Source organism: Lissotriton vulgaris, chromosome 12 (assembly GCF_964263255.1).
Source record: "Lissotriton vulgaris chromosome 12, aLisVul1.2, whole genome shotgun sequence".
Taxonomy (NCBI): Eukaryota; Metazoa; Chordata; class Amphibia; order Caudata; family Salamandridae; genus Lissotriton; species Lissotriton vulgaris.
This window is the reverse complement of record NC_141700.1, coordinates 732,744,243-732,762,603: the sequence shown is the minus strand read 5'-3', so window position 1 is coordinate 732,762,603 and position 18,361 is coordinate 732,744,243. Positions and strand designations below refer to the sequence as shown.

Here is an 18,361-nt window from a genome sequence, read left to right as displayed (position 1 = left end):
TACCTTTTTTCACGTTCAATTTCTATTGTATATGTTAAAAAAAAAAAAACACAGCATGCTTGACAAGGTCAAACCTAATGGCTTTGCCAATGGAAGTCACATTTTGTAATCCACAAAGTTACTAAGGGGGAGATTACGATGTTGGGCGGAAAGCCTCCTCCCGACAGTTGGAATCCCCTCGACGATGTCGGTTTACAATCCGCCCAACCAATTTCGATGTTCACGGTCGGAATCTAAACTGCACAGTCATTCCTAATTGGTTCTGACTGGCTCCAGAGAATTCAGTCGGAACCGCATTGTACACCACTATGGACAGCGTTTCCGAATTCGCGATTTCTACGCCGATTTCCAACAGCCTTTCCGCGTTGGCCTGTCCGACACGGAAAGGCTGTTGGAAAGTGACTTTGGGGGCCCATAGCAGGGTCCCCTTCATGCTGAGGCCTCTAGGTGGAGGCTGAGGGGGTACCCAAGGGCCCCCCCTGTAAAACCCTGCACTGTGTGGCAGTGACTGTGGGGTGCCCGCGACAGGGTGCAGGGTTTTACACACACTCCCCATTTCCACTGTCGGGCGGAACTCAGGATCCCATAGGAAACAATGGTTGCATCGTAGTCAGGCAGGCAGAACCGCTGACCGCGAGTCGGTCGGTCTCGATTCCAAGACGGTATCAGGCAGAAAGTTTCCGCACAACATGGAATTCGGCCCCATAATATGTGTTGAAACATTTGTGTGTAAGTGTAAAACAATTAACAATGTATTTATCTGTTCGTATGCTTGTGATCATCTATGCTATGTTTAACAACAGTATTATCATACAGTAGTAACAGCCATTTCTGATATATCGACACAAGTAATACAAATATCCCCATTGTTAAAACAACCACACACTGAATGCACTCACCACTAATGTAAACAGATGTAATACTTGCATTATAGTCAAACACACCAACACAGCCACCACTTCACAGGAGGCACATACGATCAGCACCGATTTTACTGTCGCAGCTGGGTTAGACCATCACTACGCCACGATCACTCATAAGAATAAAAAAAAACACAAATGCAAGATATTTCCAAAATGTACTGAACACAGTCACAACTGCACTGGGGACACACCAAGCTAAGATCAGCCCTGTCATGCCCTGTTTAGACCATCACCACTCAACCATCACCCATAAGACAAAAAAAAGCAACATATTTGCAAAACTAACTCAACCATTTATAGATTTATTACCATCACTACCCCAACTTCAATGAACAGCAGTACAAATAAGACACCATTGCCACACTGTCTGCCATTTACACCAACCACCTCACTATGATCAAATCAATTCCAATGGCAATGTCCACACATTCACCATCAGCACCAGCATAGCAATCATGTCATTAACCTTTCAAAATAAACACCAACCATAACACTATTCTCCTCTTCAATGACAACTACAACCCTAGCCTCGCCCCTACCTTCCACTGTTCACAATCAGAATCATCTGTATGTCTTTATAATCACCATGGTGAACACAGCACTTATGAGTCTTCTGAACCACCCCCACCCTTGTTTCAGCCCCTTCGCCAGCAAATTCACCTCCCACCAATTATCAAGACAAATGTGACTGCCACATTCCACCACACTGCATCAACACTACTACCGCTTTTACCATCTACAAGACAGGCGTAAGAAGATAAGTTGCACAAACTGTGCCCATACTTTGCTTGGTGAAGTCAATCTCCAGACACTCTTCAAGACTTCCAGAAGGGTACGTCACAAACTTGCAGCAGAAGCTGGTCCCATTCTCCAGGTCGTCGGTCCTCGTGAGGGTGATGGAAACATTACGGTCGGACTTAAAGTGAACCTGAAGATTTTCCCTGTATCCTGGATTGATGTAGGTTCCCAAACCTGGATTAAAGACGGCTATGATCGTCTTATTCATACTTTTTCTTACCCAGTTCACCTGTGAAACATGTTCGTTCGGCCTGGGCAAGAAACAGTTAATTTGGAGGGGGCTTCTGGAGCTAAGGGGGCCGTTGGTCCAAATATGAATGTTTTCATGGATGATTCCTAGAATATGAAAGGAAAAAGATTTTTACAAGTGGTACTGCTGATAATTAAACATGAAGTATCAAATTCTAATATGAATGGCCAAGTGTCTGTAGTCTAAGCCAATCAACAGAGTATCCCAACATATAGAGATCCAAGACTCCTAAAACTGCAGTTGCATCAGTCTAGCCCTAATCCAACAAAAGCTGATAACTACACGTTCTACAAAATAAAATAAAATGATGGACAGTGAGTTGAAACTTTTCAAACACTCACCTCCAGTCACAGATCTGGGTTTGCTCGCCTCGTTACCCTAGTATGGACCCAGCCATATGTAAATCAGTATTGACCCTGTGCCTCAGGGAGGCCAGGTCCTTCTTGAACCAGAAACAAGCATCCTGGGACCGGTTTGGGGCAACACCCCTCATCAGCCAGGCTAGCTTGAATCCGGTGGCACAGTGAGCAAGGGATCCACGTCTGGGTAAACCCATCCCAGATAGGGCGACAAATGAAAAAAGAGCAATTGATGGACAGAATACTGAACAATCTCAGCAATCAGGTCATAACTTAAATAGAAGGATTGATCACTTCCAGTCTGCTGTAGTAACATGGTATGAAACGGCGTACCAAAGGACACCATTGAGCAGCAATATACAGTGTACAGAATGTAGAAGTTGCAAGATCAACATATTAATAGAAACTCAATATGTAGGATTAAAATGTCACAGGATGCTTGTTTTTGGTTCAGGGAGGACCTAGCCTGGCAGTTCGGGCTGGACTGTTCCTATGGTAAGCAGAGTCAAAACTGATTTGCATATGGCTGGGTCTAAACTGCAATGGCGTCGAAAAAAACAATGGATTTAACACAGATCTGTGACAGGGGTGAATGTTTGATTTGTTCAGTATTCCGTCCATAGTCTGTTCTTTTTAATCCCAGTCCTAAATCTCCTATGACTAGCTTGAACCACTGGCCAATTCACCTGGCAGATTCAACAATCTTAGAAGAACTACTGCCTTAGAAGAACTACACCTTGCAGATGCAGGAATCCCCATTACAGTTTCAGTGATAGTCAAAAGCTATTTTGAGAAACCTTACTAAAAAAGACAGCAGGTAAAATGAGGTTCCTTTAAGACGTACAGAGCACAGAGAGGCTTAATTCCAGCGCAAACCAAGAGCCAACCCTGAAAAAGGTTATTTGCTGGTCAAGCACCTTCTCTCAGCAATCTCAGGAAGAGTGGGGCTTTTTTCACACTGGTTTGTGTTTCTACCAAAGACAGTAAAACCCTATTAATGATTGTGATCCCAAAACATGGGTCCGTCTCTCAGAATTCACAAGGCCCCACCTTCCCCAAAGACAATGGGAAGAATGATCCTATATTCCTGGATCTTCTGTAATTATTCTATCTATGCTCCCTTTACTGTTGCTGTTTCAGGTTCCCTCAAATGTCCCCTCTCAGGGCTGATTTATTCTGGTATTATTGGAATCGAGGGTCCTTTTCGATTCAACAAAGGAATTACTCCCCCTTCTCCCTACTGTCCTATTGTGGGTCATACTAGTTTGGCTACCTCGGTTCCATCTGATTTGGATATTCCTGGTCTTCTGGGAGTCTTCTACTTGGGGTGATTTTTATTCGGGAAACCATCGCAATGGACTGACACCGCTAGCCCCTCCTCCGGATCGCCCCTCGGGACTCTGGTACATGGAGTTCTTGAGTGGTTCACCCCAGTGGATGCAAGTAGGTACTTGATTTTTATTCTGGTACCCGGTATCCTTTCTGATTCTATCTTACACTTAATTCTCTTTTCTTAGCCAATCATGAATTTGTCTTGAGTTCCTTCTGATTCCGCTCACCCATTTAAGTTTCTGTTTGAGGTCTTCTTAACCAGCAGCTCATTTCCCTTGAATCTTCCTAATACCATTTCATTTTGATTCAGCTGTCTTGGGTCCCTTTTGGTTGACCTTTCTTTTGACCTTGCTTGTGATCCTAAGAATATATAATCTCTGGTTCCTTAACATTCTGCTTCTAGCATCCTCTTCATTTCTCTTATCTTCAGTCTCTTTAAATTCGACTACTTCTGATATTACTTGGGTCTCTTATCTCAATTCCCCTTTCATTTGCCTCCTCAAGAAGTTCTGCTTCACAGACCGAGCCCAGGTCACTAAGCCGGTGCCTAACTTGGTTTGGCTACCTCAGACCCATTTTATTTCTCTTATCAAGTTGCTTCCCGAGAGGTTTTCCAAATGTGATCTTCCTTAATTCTCCCACCTTGGTCCTCAATTAGATTTGCCATGTCTGGTCATGTTTAATTCTCCTCTGTCTGGTCCCTGCAGTACACCCCAATCCTCCCATTTTGGTTCATTCATGATTCTCTAGTCTCTTTTCAGTCTACTAGTGTTGAATGTCCTCTAGAGGGTTGTCACTTCCTGAACTGTGGTAAGATAAGGTGGGGAAAACAAGAAACAGACACACAAGGCTAGCGATGAGGAGGTTCAGGCAGCCAATTTTTCCAAGTCCTTGCTTTAGGTTAAGGTCATGCTTCCCGTTTGAATGAATCCATGATAGGTGATCATATTCTGTTTGCAAGCTTCTCCTAGGTCTGATGTCTCTTTGAACATGCCAGAAGATAAGACAGAGTTGATTTGACCTTGTTTGACTTTTATTTCTCATATCATGTATGCTTTAGGATCGTACACCCTGTGTCTCCTCCGATTCCGCTATTTGAGGTCACTTTTAATTATCCCCTATTGATCCTTTCTTGCTTAGACTCTGTTAGATACCAAAACGTTTGTCCCAAAAATCTGAAAATGTGAAAGTTTTTTCTTTCACCCTTTTGAAGTTGGACCCTCAGAACAGCCCAGACTGACTAAAAATGCTACTTTTGACATACCTTCGGTAATCGATTTTCTTATTTCCTATTATTTATCATGTCTTGCCATAAACAGTGAAAGAACATGGCATGCATGAGCTAGAGACTAATATTCACATTCCATGTTAACCACTCTCCAATTACAACTTACAACAAAATATAAATTCTGAAGACACCTAGCCAAGATTCTGAAAAAAGGAGAACACGCCTATCTAGAGTACTACTGAAATCATAGATCATGTCTAGATAAATCCCAAGATGAGTACACACCTCTATTAGTAGGATGGCAATATGGTGTGAATCCTCTGATAATAGGATAAATTCCAGCACAAAATGTATCCTTGCATCAATTTTTGAAGCAAGGGTGCATTTAGCACAAAAAAATAAGTGCAAAAATACGAAAAAACACTACGCAGAACAATCGCTCACGCTCCGTGGTTTACGTTGCTCCTGTCCATGCACGCTAAATGTTTACCATGAATGACCCATTCACAATACATTTTTACTATAAATGACGCAGAATGATGTGATGTGGCATAATATAATTTCAGGTAACAAGGTTCTTTAGAGCTCCCAGCGCCAGGAAGCCGTTTGGCCGTCGCGCGCTTTACAAATAATTTTCATTCATTCATTCATTCAAGCATAAAGCGAAATTAATGAAAAGATGCTAACACATAACACAAATTTCACCTACTGAGGGACCTCATTTAGAATTTGGGGCCATAAGAGCTCTGGTGTCCTATTAAAAGGGGTATTTTCTTCAATATAAATACCTCCAAATAACCTTTTCCAACCCAAAATTGCCTACTTTAGAGAAATTCCACGTTCCCAAACTAGACTTTCAGCAACAATCAGTGTAATGGAGATTTGGAGCTCTCAGTGAACTCCAAGGACTGGCTTACCTAGGTGGGGTAAGAAAACACCCTCTTCATTCACCGCTGGGCGGCTCCTTGTCCTCTACTGTACTTCACACACATCCAAAGGTGCAGCCCGTGGAAGGCCCTCAGTAACAAAGGTTCCCACGCAATCGGACAAGTCTCAGGTGCAGTCCAAGAGTGTTAGGAAGGGTGCCAGAAAAAGGATGGACTAGATGGCAGATGTTCCACTGGGAATGTTGATGCCCCCCCCCCCCCACCAGCCCACCTTCCCAACTACTTTGGGGGACAGAATGGTCCTGGACCCATCGGCAACGCAGAACTTTTGACTCCAAGAGGAAGGTGTCAGAGCTTTGATCTGCTGAGACATCCCAAGCGGCGACCAAACCTGTGGGTGAACCGGAGCGCTAAGATGCACTCAATTTAAGTCCTGATAAGGTGTCAGTCCCTTTCATGGTCTATACTGAAGACAGGGTCTTGGTTAAGTGTTTTCACAGCCCATTTTCAATCACAGTTTCAGGTGTGAGGAAATCAGATAGTCATCCCCTCATTGTCCATGCACAATAATGCCCTTGACGTCCCCTGGATCCAGAAAAGTGGTCCTGGAAGATGTTGAAACAGAGAAACCGTTACCAAGGGAGCCTTGTGTGAGGAACTGCCCAGAGGATCCAGTTGTCATCTGGATTCTCTGATTGAATCTTGATCCCAGCAGGGCGGTTACACGTGTTTTGCAATGAATATGTGTTTGTAGTGCGATGCCAGAGAGCGTCCAGAAGGTCTGGGTGGGCCTTATCCCAAAAGGGATCCAAGGAGTTTTCAACTAAGTGACAGTACAATGTACACCCATGTGTACCTCCTAAATAAAGGGATTTGGCACAGAGTCCTTGTCCCTCTTCTATTGGGAAAATAGTCATCAATGCATTTCCATCTCCTACAATATCAGATGGAGTCAGTACAGCTTTGCAGTGATAACTGTGCTTGACTCACTCAGCAGTGCAGATAACACAGCGATCGGCTCAACGGACCACTTCCATATCACAATCACAGTGCCAACAAGGGGTCTAGGACATGCATTCTCCAGTGTGGCCCGCAGTCATGCAGGAAGACCAAGAAGAACAATTGCTATCATAGTATTTATGGTGACATGCACTTTAAGATACATGCTATGCATTCTGTGCTTCATCGTTTGGCAACCACGTGCCTGGAAACTGCAACAGGCAGGCACGGCAGCCCATCGCATGTGCCAGAGGTTTCCATGGCAAGTCATGGAGGATGAAGCATAATGAACCCCATCACCACACTGGGAGCTCAAGCCATATACAAAGACCTTTCACACCTTGTGGAAGGTGCATGGCGTCTTTGTAGACACTAGAAGCCCTGCTCTTGACTGAGGGGTGAGTCTGTGGGATGGGCACCCCAAAATAAATGCTTTGTGCGGTGCCTGAAAAGTCTCGTTTTTGTGCACACGAGGCAGATAGGGCTTGTAGTTGGACCGTGAGGGCGCAGCCGCAATTCACCAACATCACCAAACCAGTTGGATGGAGTCAGAGCACAAGGCGTTGGGTTTAGGCCAAGCTTATGGACAGACCCCACCACTAAATCAGAGCAGCAAACTCCTGGGAGAGCCTGAGTCACAAGCCATGGCTCAGGTTCAGAGATTGGGATGACAGTGCGTGAGTGTCTGAGCTGCCACTGTTCACGGGGCCGGTCCCAGGCATGACTGTAGCACAGACACCAGTCTTCTTACTCCATGACTCCATGCCTGCTCTGATGCAGAACCCTGGATCATCAGACCTGCTGCTCTGGGCACTGCGGGGTGTACCAGGGTTGTGCTACCATTAGCTGAGACTGGCAGAAAGAGCCTGGGGTCAGAGGACCAGGAATTGGCCTGTAATGAGAAGAAGGGCCATCATCTTCAGATATGATGCAGGTGGAAGACACACATGACCTGAGGAAGAAGGGGAGAAGAGTAGCCATGTTTTGCATTCCTTCTCCTGTTATCAAGTGTGTGCAAGGCCTGCTGTCACCATAGCAGGGTTCCTTTGGTGACTGCTGGAGAGACCCAGCGATCTGTCCTGTCGGGCTGGCGTTGTTCTCTTGGGCGTTCCTTCACAATAAGTCTACTTACCTCTTTTCACATGCACTTGTGTCTGAGTCGGGTTTCTTCAAACACAACTTCTCTCGCTGATGCTCAAGGATCCACACATCAAGAACAAAATCTTCTCATGGTTCAGTCTGCGATTCCATCATCCCTGGCAGTGTAGCCCTGGACCTCGACAGCGAAGGGAAGCCAGCTCTGCTGGTGGACACACCATGGTGGACCTACCATGTGCATCCCAGGGGCAACGCAGCCTTGGAGGGGGCCTCATCACGATACCCAAGGGCCGACCCCATTGATTGCAGTGGAGACCAGGCTGTATACAGACAACAGGATCAAAGACACTGCACCCTCAGAACCACTGAGGACCTGTTGTCATGGAGACTGCACTGCTGGGGTCCAGACTGTATGGTCCAAGAACCAGTCACTCCTGGTGCCCTGGTAACGGGGCAGTCAGAAGCTTTCATCCAGAACTTTAGGAGGTGGCGCCTCCAACCCAGTGACAAAGAGGCTCCCTGGGAACACTCAGAAGCTTGCAAAGGGGAGGGGGTGGGGACCATGTAACAGAAGAAATGAAATGAAAAGGGGTTTTGTTGAGCGTTACAGCTGCCCTGAGGCGTCCAGGCGCTAGAACTAGAACAATGCCTTCCTGAGAGTCAGCCCAGAGAAGGTCTAGTTAGTTGAAAAGAAAGGTCTTAAGCTGTTTACAAAAAAACTCAACAGGTTGGAATTGGTTCTCAGATAAAGGGGGAGTGTATTCCATTATTTTGAAGCATTGTAGGTAAAAGATCGGCCTCCTGCTCTAGCTCTCTGAATCCTGGGGACTTCGGCCAGGAAGGCATGTGATGAACGGAGTTGTTTGTTAGGTTGGTAAGGTGAAATCAAGGAGTGACTGATTTCTGGGCCAGATTTCCAGTATGCTTGATGAGCAAGACACATAGATTTAAACTTGACTCTCTCCCTGATGGGAAGCCAGTGCAGAGCTCTCAGACCAGGCTTTATCGAGATTCTACGTGGAATTCAGAGCAATGTGCGGGCTGCACAATTCTGAGTCCGCTGGAGTTTTTGCAGACTGTACTCAGGCGCCCCAAGGTACAGGGCATTGCTGAAATTAAGGCGAGATTGAATTAAGCCTTTTATCACTATCTGCTAGGCCTCAAAGGGAAGAAGTGGAAGAATTCTTTTTATCATCCTAAGGAGGCCAAAGCAGGTCGCTGACACCTTGGTCGCCTGTGTGTTGAAGGTCAATGATTTGTTCAACCACACCCCAGACTTTTTATGTCATCTCTGGGAGTGGGAGGTGCGCCCATGCTCAAAGGCCATAGCAGCTCCAAGGTGGAGGGGGCTGATGGGCCAAGGAGCATAAGCTCCATTTTATCGTCATTGAGCTTCAAACAGGACTTCGTCATCCAACTCTTGACCTGTTCCAGGCATGTTGTTAAATTGGACTGTGGTAGGGGGCCGTTCTTTTGCACAAGGGGGACCACTAACTGGGTGTCATCCGCATAGGTAATGATGTTAATACCATGTGGACGAACAATCCCAGCCAGCGGTCTCATGTATGCATTGAAAAGCGTGGGGCTCAGTGAAGAGACCTGCGGCACCCCACAGCCTAAAGGCTTGCTTGAAGAAACAGATGTGCGTGAGCGCTCTTCTAGTGCTAATCACTGAATCAGCCAACTTTGGGAACAGTAAGTAGAGCTCTGGGGTCTCTGCTTTCTCTGGTCAGCCGAGCCAGCGCATGAGAACGTCGAGCGCCTCGGCGCCATGTGCAAGAAAGGCGTGAGCCCACACTGCTGGCGAGCGCATGCATGCTTTAATGAATGAATCCGTGAGTAGCGGAAGCACAGCCAGATGTGAGGTTGTGGCATCCTGTCTGCACAATTTACAAGAGTGTTTCAGAGATCCCCGTGAGGCCTCGGGCATCCAAGTGCAGCTCCCCGACAGCCCTTGGATAAGTGGCCCTAGGGGTGCCGGAGTCCAGCCATTTCTTGCCCACTCTCATAATGTCAGAAGATACATGGCTTCCATCACACCCCTGTACCAGGCCGCCAGGGCAGGGCAGAGAGCAGACAAGTGTTTACACACAATTACTAGCCCTGCAGCCATTACTGGCCACAGGTAAACCGATGTTATCAGAGGTCCAACTTCTGAGGTCTGATTTCCTGTTTTTCAGCTAAAGAAACGGTTTCCTTTTCCGGTTTTGATGGGCATTGTAAAGAAAACAGAAAGTTTGGGGGGGGGAACTCAACCGCGCTTTTTTTTATTAATTTCTAGGAAACGTTCTGCTGTGTTGTTCGCCTTCCACTCGGTGTGAGTCAGGTCGCAGCCACTTGCTCCGTTTTTGCCTCCTGGTCAGGCAGGGCGCGCGCTGACGCAACTGTGCTGTGGGGCTGACCCTAGAGGCCTGGATGCGGCCACGCACGCGGTTTCCTAGTTGCAAATACGCCCCGCCCCTCGAAGTAAGGCAAGAGAGTTAGGGCCAGATGTAGGAGCCGAAATACCGGTCGGTAACGGCCGATTTCTGCTGTTACCGACCGGTATTTAGTATTTGGTATGTAGGGGCCCTATTTTACCGATTCAGTAAATTTACCGAATCGGTAAATTTACCGAATCAGTAAAATACCGAATCGGTATTTTTACCGATTCGGTAATTTTGAGATGTAGGTGGGACTCATCTGAGTCCCACAGGCCTTACCGAATTGGTATTTTACCACCCAATCCAATTGGGTGGTAAAATACCGATTCCAGGTGTGCATGCACATGTGTGCATGCACACCTATGGCATGTGACAGACAGACATGCCCTTAGGGCATGTCTGTGTGCCACATGTCACACATGCCTGAATTCATGGTGCTAGAGGGTGTCAAAGTGACACCCCCTGCACCCTTGCAACGTTCGGTATTTACCGAATCGGTAAATACCAATTCGGTAATGCCCATTGATTCCTATGGGCTTCAATGCCCATAGGAATCAATGGGCATTACCGAATCGGTATTTACCAATTCGGTAAATACCGATTCTTACAGAATCGATAATTCAATTACCGATTCTAGGGCCAGATGTAGGTAAATGAGATTTACCGATTTTTAATTACCGAATTTTACCGATTCGGTAATTAAAAATCGGTAAATCTGAGGGGTGGATATGTAGGAACATCCAGATGTTCCTTTTACCGAATCGGTCAATATCTGTATTTACCGATTCGGTAAATACCGACCGGTAATGCCCCATTCATTCCTATGGGCTTTGAAGCCCATAGGAATGAATGGGGCATTACCGGTCGGTATTTACCGAATCGGTAAATACCGATTCTGACAAGGGTGCAGGGGGTGTCACTTTGACACCCTCTAGCACCCCCAAAAAAGGTTCGGGGGCCATGTGGCAGGCATACCTGCCCTAAGGGCAGGTCTGCCTGTCATATGGCACAGGTGTGCATGCACACATGTGCATGCACACCAGAATCGGTATTTTACCATCAAATAGTATTTGATGGTAAAATACCGATTCTCTAATGCTTGTGGGACTCAGAAGAGTCCCACCTACATATCAATTTTACCGAATCGGAAAAAATACTGATTCGGTATTTTACAGAATCGGTATACTTACCGATCGGTAAATTTACCGATTCTGTAAAATACAGGGCCCTACATCTCAAATTGCATTTACCGGTCGGTAACGGCCGAATTCGGCCGTTAACGACCGGTAAATGCCTACCTACATCTGGCCCCTAGATTCATAAATACCGAATCGGTAAAATTCGGTATTTATGAATCGGTAAAATATACTTACCTACATCTGGCCCTTAGTGACAACAGGCTCGGACTAGGATTGCAATTAGGGTTTGACAGTCCCCCAAAAATGGCCCACATTCGCGGGTCGAGCCCTTTCAAAAAGCATAATGTATTATTTGGTTAGTTTCATTGGTCTCATTTTTAGGGAAATGTTTGGTGACCCAAGCATGTTAAAGCCTATAGAATTAGTAAGATTGTTGAACACTAGAAGCACCTCATTTTGGCCAGGTGGGCGAGGTGAAATAAAATGTCCCAAGAGCCATAATACCTGATCTGGATAGGGCTGCCACCTGCCTGTGTTTTTTTTACCGACATGGCCTGAATTTTAATATCCTGCACAGTGCAAAAATTTGGAAAAATGCGAAAGTCTCTTCTTTTCCTCTGATTAGTATGTAAATGGTCAACGTACTTTAAATATGTTCTAAAGCTAATTTACCCAACCGTGACTAATAGTTAAACTAAAAAAAGACAGAAAACAAAGCCAGGTTCATGTTAAAAATGAATATGGATATTTTTATATAAAGAGTGCTCACTAATTTTATCATGCCCTGGTCCTTGATGAATCTTATAACAAATACATTTCTGTTTTATTTTCTAATTGCTTTTCTATAGTTTTACATAAAGTGAACTCGGCCATAGGGCATTGGAGCGATTTACATGAGCAACAGTTACACTACACAAGATCAAATTTTTTCTTTAAGGCACTAGTGCCCAGATGCATCAAGCATTTTTGGAGTCGCAAACGGTGCGATTCCTTAAAATCGGCTGTTTGCGACTCCAAAAATGCTTTTTGATATGAATCATTACTTTTTGTTAAAATTCGCTAATTTTGCGAATTTCTTAAATGCGATTGCATTTAAGGAATCGCAATTGTGCGATTCCTTAAATGGAATGCATCATTGTAAAAAAATTTGCGAATTTTAAAATTGCAAGTGCAAATTACCACAAGTTTGAACCTCGTGGTAATTTGCACAATTGTTTAAAAAAGCACAAAAATGCATTTTTTAAACTGTTAAGTTACAGACACACATGTCCTTAGGACATGTGTGTATGTAACTTACATGTAAAAGTGCATTTCATGGGTGCAGGGGGGGGTCCTTTGGACCCCCCTCTCCACCCTTGAAATGCTTTGTTGAATTCCGATTTTCAAATTGCGAATTCGCAATTCCCATTCATTCCTATGGGAATGAATGGGAATTGCGAATTCGCTATTTGAAACTCGCAATTTTATTGCGATTCGGTAAAAATTGCGATTTTTACCGAATCTCAATAAAATTGCGAAATAAATGATGCATTGCCATTTGCGATTCCTTATTTGCGATTCCTTATTTTTCGCAAATAAGGAATCGCAAATGACAACGTTGATGCATCTACCCAAATGAGTTTAAGTGATTTGCCCAGAATCACAGGATGTTGAGCTGACGCTGGGACTGGAACTAGGTCTCAGAATGCCAAAGTAGGCAGCTTGGCCACAACACCACATCCTCTCCAGTTTAATCTGATAAAGGTTATCTCACTGCAAGAAGGCCTATGCAAATACATACCCATCCTCAAGGTAGGCTTCTCTTAGTTCACTCCCTACCCGGCTCTCCATATTCTCCGGGTGATGGCCTTGCAGGGGAGGGGTCAAGAAAAAGGACACAGCTACTGTGGGGCCTGAGGTGTAAATGGCCCATATCCAAAGATCGTGCTTCCCCGAAATTCTTTATTTCAAAGATATCAAAAAAGTAGGCTCCAGCCAACGTGTTTCGCTCAATAGGGATTGAACTTCAACAGGGCAGTTTCTTGGAATAATGACACACTGCAGGAGATGGAAATGTTGAGTTGAATCGTGGGTGAAAGTAGATATCAGTTAGTTCTATGATGCGCCCTATCTCGGCCTCCCTGATGAGGGCCTGGTATATGTACCTCAATCGAGAGTCTGCAGCATCAAGGACCTGGATCTATGGTAAGAACCACTTCTTACCAAGAAACAGCCCTGATGAAGTTCAATCCCTATTGATCGAAACGCGTTGGCTGAGGCCTACTTTTTTTGATATCTTTGAAATAAAGAAATTCTTCATATAAAGGAACTGGTCAGTCTTTTGTTATCAGAAAAGGTGGCCTGGTGGTGCACCGCTCCACGATCATATAGTATTCAATCTGCGTTGCAGTCTGCACCCAACAGCAGCAGGTGCAGGAGTCGCATGTGCACACCTTTACCTACCATAACTCTAACTCAACAAAAGGAACTTAGCGGTGAAGTGCGGCCACTTGGGTCCGCCGTTGGTCTGTGCTTGTTTATGATGAAATACCAGTGCTGGGAGCGCGCCAGGTTAAAGTCAACTAGGCGCCATTTTGACCCAGAGATGCATGTGACGTCAAGTGCAGGTACTTGGCCTGTATGTATTTGGGGGTTTGAGTGAGTTTGCACGTCAGTGGATGGCCTCCCCCTGCTGGTGAGACTGCTAAGTAACTGCATTATATAGTGCTTACTACCCCTGCCGAGGCGTCAAAGCGCCTTTTCGGCGAGTAGCACGCTACTCCAGGACCCATAGAGGATTAGTGTTGAATTAGTATAGTGAAACATGCAAGTACATTTTAAGTGGTGGATAGGTTAGTCAGTTGCTTGGATTCGGAAGGATAGCAGAAGGATAGAGGAGGACAAAGGTTTGTATTTATATAGCGCTTGTTACCCCTGATGGGGTGTTGAAGCCCGCTACTCCAGAAATACAATACAATACAACACAACACACATCTTTGTGTGTCGGATGTATTTAGGGTGACCGGTGTGATGGTCAAAGGGCTGGAAAAGTCTGTGATGTAGAAGCCCCTTACCACAGTGTGAATGCACAAGTGCTGTGGCTGAGCAGTTAATGTGCACGATGCTCTTGGTAGAGTTGGGATGGCGCTGCTAACACTGCTTTCCCTTGCAATGGGCGGGTACATACAATTGCACTATTTTGGGAAATTGAACATTATTTTAAGTAATCGCCCAATAAAATCTTCATACTGATTCATTCATACGGGTGGGTAGGTTGGCGGGCTGCGTGAGCAGCCTGTGTGCGGTCTGCTTCATTAGCCAGTGGCCAAAGCTAGCCATGCCCAAAATCTGTCTGGGCCACAGTATTCTGTGAATCGCGCATCATCTTTTGAATAGAGTTGTGTTTGAAAGGTAAGTTATTTGCCCCTCCAGCAGTGGTAAGTGATACAGAGGAAGCACAAGCGTTGGCGAGGTGGGCTGTTTCTCTGGGGTACCTGGTCCCAGCCAAGCGCAGAGACTGTGCAGCTAAGGGCTTGTTGGCAATGTACAGTCTTGGCCTCCAGGACAAGAGAAGTAAACAGGCAGGCCTCAGGGTCAAGACACAGGGCTCTGGGCTGTCCCGTTCCTGGGTTCTGGCTGGACACTGGGGACCCTTCTGGGTCAAGCCCTCACGTCCCGGTCCAGTCTAAGGGCCGCTGAGTGCCACCGGGGTAGGGTGACCAACCGTCCGTAAATTTCACAGACAGTCCGTAAATTGGACCTCATGTCCGTGAGGATCCTTTTCAAGGACTCTTTTTGTCCGTAATTTTGGGCATTGCTGGGAACAGCACTGTTCCCTGCATGAAGCCTTAGCCCCCTGATGGAGCCGCCTCGCACTCCGCTGAGCACAAGAGCAGCCCCGCCCATTGTCATTCTGTGTGGGGCTGATTGCCACATACAGAATGACAATGGGGCAGTCTGGGCTGGTAAAGCATGTGGCGGCCTCCTCCAGCCTCCGTCTTCTGCAGGGCTTTCCATCACCTGGAAGTGCAAAAACGCCCTTGCTGCTGCTAGGTGACAATCCAGTTAACCAAAGGAAGGCGGTGACAGAAGTTCAAAGAAGGGATTATAGTTATAGTAATATAGCAGCCATGGTTGCTGCTTTTTTATTTTATGCAACTAACAACTATTGACAAAGCCAATAGTTCTGGCTCGTTGTAGGTTTAAGGTTACTTGTTCTAAGTGTAACGTTACTTGTTGTATTATATATCTGGATGCAATGACAGAAGCAACAAAAATACCAGTCTGGGTGCACGTTATATTAAGCACCAATTTTTAGCTGATGTGTTTTGAGCCACACATTTTATTACATTAAACATTCTTTTAGAGAGACTTCCCTAGTTTTCACATCCCACTTAAAGCTCTGGAAACAACACCATGTCACAGGCGCCCCACGTCCAGGCACTGTGCTTCATGCATGACTCATGCCTTCCACTTTTTCAGATTGCCTATGTGCAGGGGCAAAGTGAACCCTGCCCCACCCCACTCCTTGCTTTAGGAACTACAGCCAGGGTGGATTTCTTGATGGGCCTCATAATTAATGTGAAAAGGTGAGTAAGTAAGTGAAGGGATGGCTGGATGGATGGCTGGATAGATGAGTGAAATGATGGATGGATGAGTGAAAAGATGGATGACGGGCGAGTAAATGGGTGGATGGATGAGTGAAATGATGGATGGATTGATGAATTGATAAGTGAAAGGGTGGATTGGTGAATTGATAAGTGAAAGGGTGAATGGATGGACGTGTGAATGAAAGGGTGTATGTAAGGCTGCATGAGTGAGTGAAAGAGCGGGTAGATGGACAAAAGGATGGATAGATGAGTGAAGGAGTGAAACGGTGGATGGATGAGAGAAAGGATGGATGGATGAGTGAAAGGATGGATGAATGATAGGTTCAATGGATGGATTCATGAGTGGATTAGTAGATGAGTAGATGGATGGGCGGGTGGATGGAAGGATGGATGGCTAAGTGAAAGGGGAATTGAAAGAGAAGGGGGGATGGGTAAATGGATGACTGAATGGGTGAATGGGTGGAAGGATGAGTGACTGGATGGATGAATGAGTAAGTGAAAGGATGGCTGGAGAGGTAAATGGCTGGATGGATGAGTGAATGGATGGATGGGTGGAAGAGTGGATGGATGGGTGGAAGAGTAGATGGATGAGTGTACAGATGGATAGAGTGAAAGGGTGGATGGATGAGTGAATGGATGGATGGGTGGAAGAGTAGATGGATGAGTGTACAGATGGATAGAGTGAAAGGTGGATGGATGGATGATGAATGAGTAAAAGGGTGGATTGAGGGATGCATGAGTGAAATGATGGATGGAAGGATACGGTGATGGATAGGTTTGTAAATGGATTAATATGGACATGGTTGGCGACACAGATGGAAGGAGAGAATGAATGGTGAAAGACTGAATGATGGATGAAAGTATGATTACACATTGTAAGCCCCATTATCTTAAGCAACATTTCCTATACATTGACTTTCCCATTTATATGTGTGAATGTCTCTATATAATATGTGTGTGTTGCAACGCATTCCAACACCCTGCCCTACATACTTGGGATGAGTAGCACTATAGAAGAAAGTAAATACACATGAGAGAGGGTCTATGTGAAGATGAGGGGCGCCATTGGAGGGTGGTATCAAGGCCAGAGTGCCCGGACCGGGCATCAGGTGTTTTATCTGGGAGCTGGAAAGGTGGGGTGGTTTTATTACCACAAAAGACCTGCACATTTGCTTAAAGCTGCGCGCATACTGACAGACCATGAATTGCACAATTGTTGCAACCTAATATAAACTTATTTTCACTTGTACTTTGTAGTTGTCTATTTACTTACTTATATACTGTTGCGCAACCTTCTCTGAAGTGTCTGTAAAACTTACCTTTCGTCCTGAATTTTGACCTGCTGTCCTGAATTTTAACACTCATTGTCCTGAATTTGCACCCATGCCAGTTGGTCACCCTACACCGGGGAGCCATCCTATTATAACTCTCAGTCAACAATATTTGGAGTTCACCCACGAGCACGCCCTCCACACTTCACCTGCACCAGGGGGGGGGGGGCGGCGAGCTCCGAAGCAGGGACCCTGCGGGTCAGGCGTTGGGAGCCCCCGGAGCCAGCACGAGATATAACAGAGCCCAGCGCCACACTGACCCACTGCTTCCTGCCAAGGTCGGCAGTCCACGTGATGACCCTGCCCCAGGCTAGCCACCGACCATAAGGCAGCATGAACACGGAAGGTGCATGAACCCGTCGGGCTATCGCGGAGTCGCGCACAGCTGTACGGAGGCTCGCTCAGGGCCTAGCATCGCTCACAACATTCATTGGTCCGCCTTACCTGTGTCGGTGGAGGCCAGGAGCAGCAGCAGGGCCGCCGGCCACAGCAGCCGTGCCATGGCGAGTGAGCGCCGAGGGGCCGGAGCGGCCCCCTCAAGGTGCGCTGCGTCCGGCCCGGTGGAGGTTCGCACCCCGCTCGGGTTTCCGTTCTGCACTGAGATACAGGAAGGAGGTGGCGGCCCGGAGCCGAGGAGCGCGTGGCGCGTCTGCGTGGGTGTGTGCAGGGCAGAGCGCAAACGAGTCTGAGCTGCATAGATAGCGCTGGAAACATAGCGCTGCAAGTAGGGGCGCGGGAGCAGAGGCGCTGGAACTAGGGGCGCGGCAGGTGCAGCGGCACCCAGATAACCTAAGAGGAGTTCATAAGGGGATGAGGACTAGGTATGATTAGGTAGGTATGATGCAACATTTTTGTGCGCAAATTACTGTTTTCTTAGCACATGTATATTTATTACATGTATGTGCGTGTAAAACGAAAGCCAATGTATATCCTTTATTTAATCCACTACAGTTTGGGGGGCTCAAACATTCTCCTGCCCTGTCCCCTAAAGAAGCAAATCAAAGT

The 18,361-nt window shown here is 46.2% G+C and overlaps 1 protein-coding gene across 1 annotated transcript in view; it reads right to left on the bottom strand.

Annotated features, from left to right (window-relative positions):
- Positions 1–17,959, bottom strand: part of LOC147678426 (uncharacterized) — a 41,370-nt gene extending 23,411 nt beyond the window's left edge. Inside the window, exons 1-2 of the mRNA XM_086946577.1 lie at positions 17,801–17,959; positions 1,707–2,057 (exon numbers count right to left, since the gene is read on the bottom strand). Of these exons, the coding sequence (XP_086802703.1) occupies positions 1,707–2,057; positions 17,801–17,858 (409 nt within the window). The 5' untranslated portion in view covers positions 17,859–17,959. The remainder of the gene's footprint in view (positions 1–1,706; positions 2,058–17,800) is intronic.
- Positions 17,960–18,361: the final 402 nt, after the last annotated feature.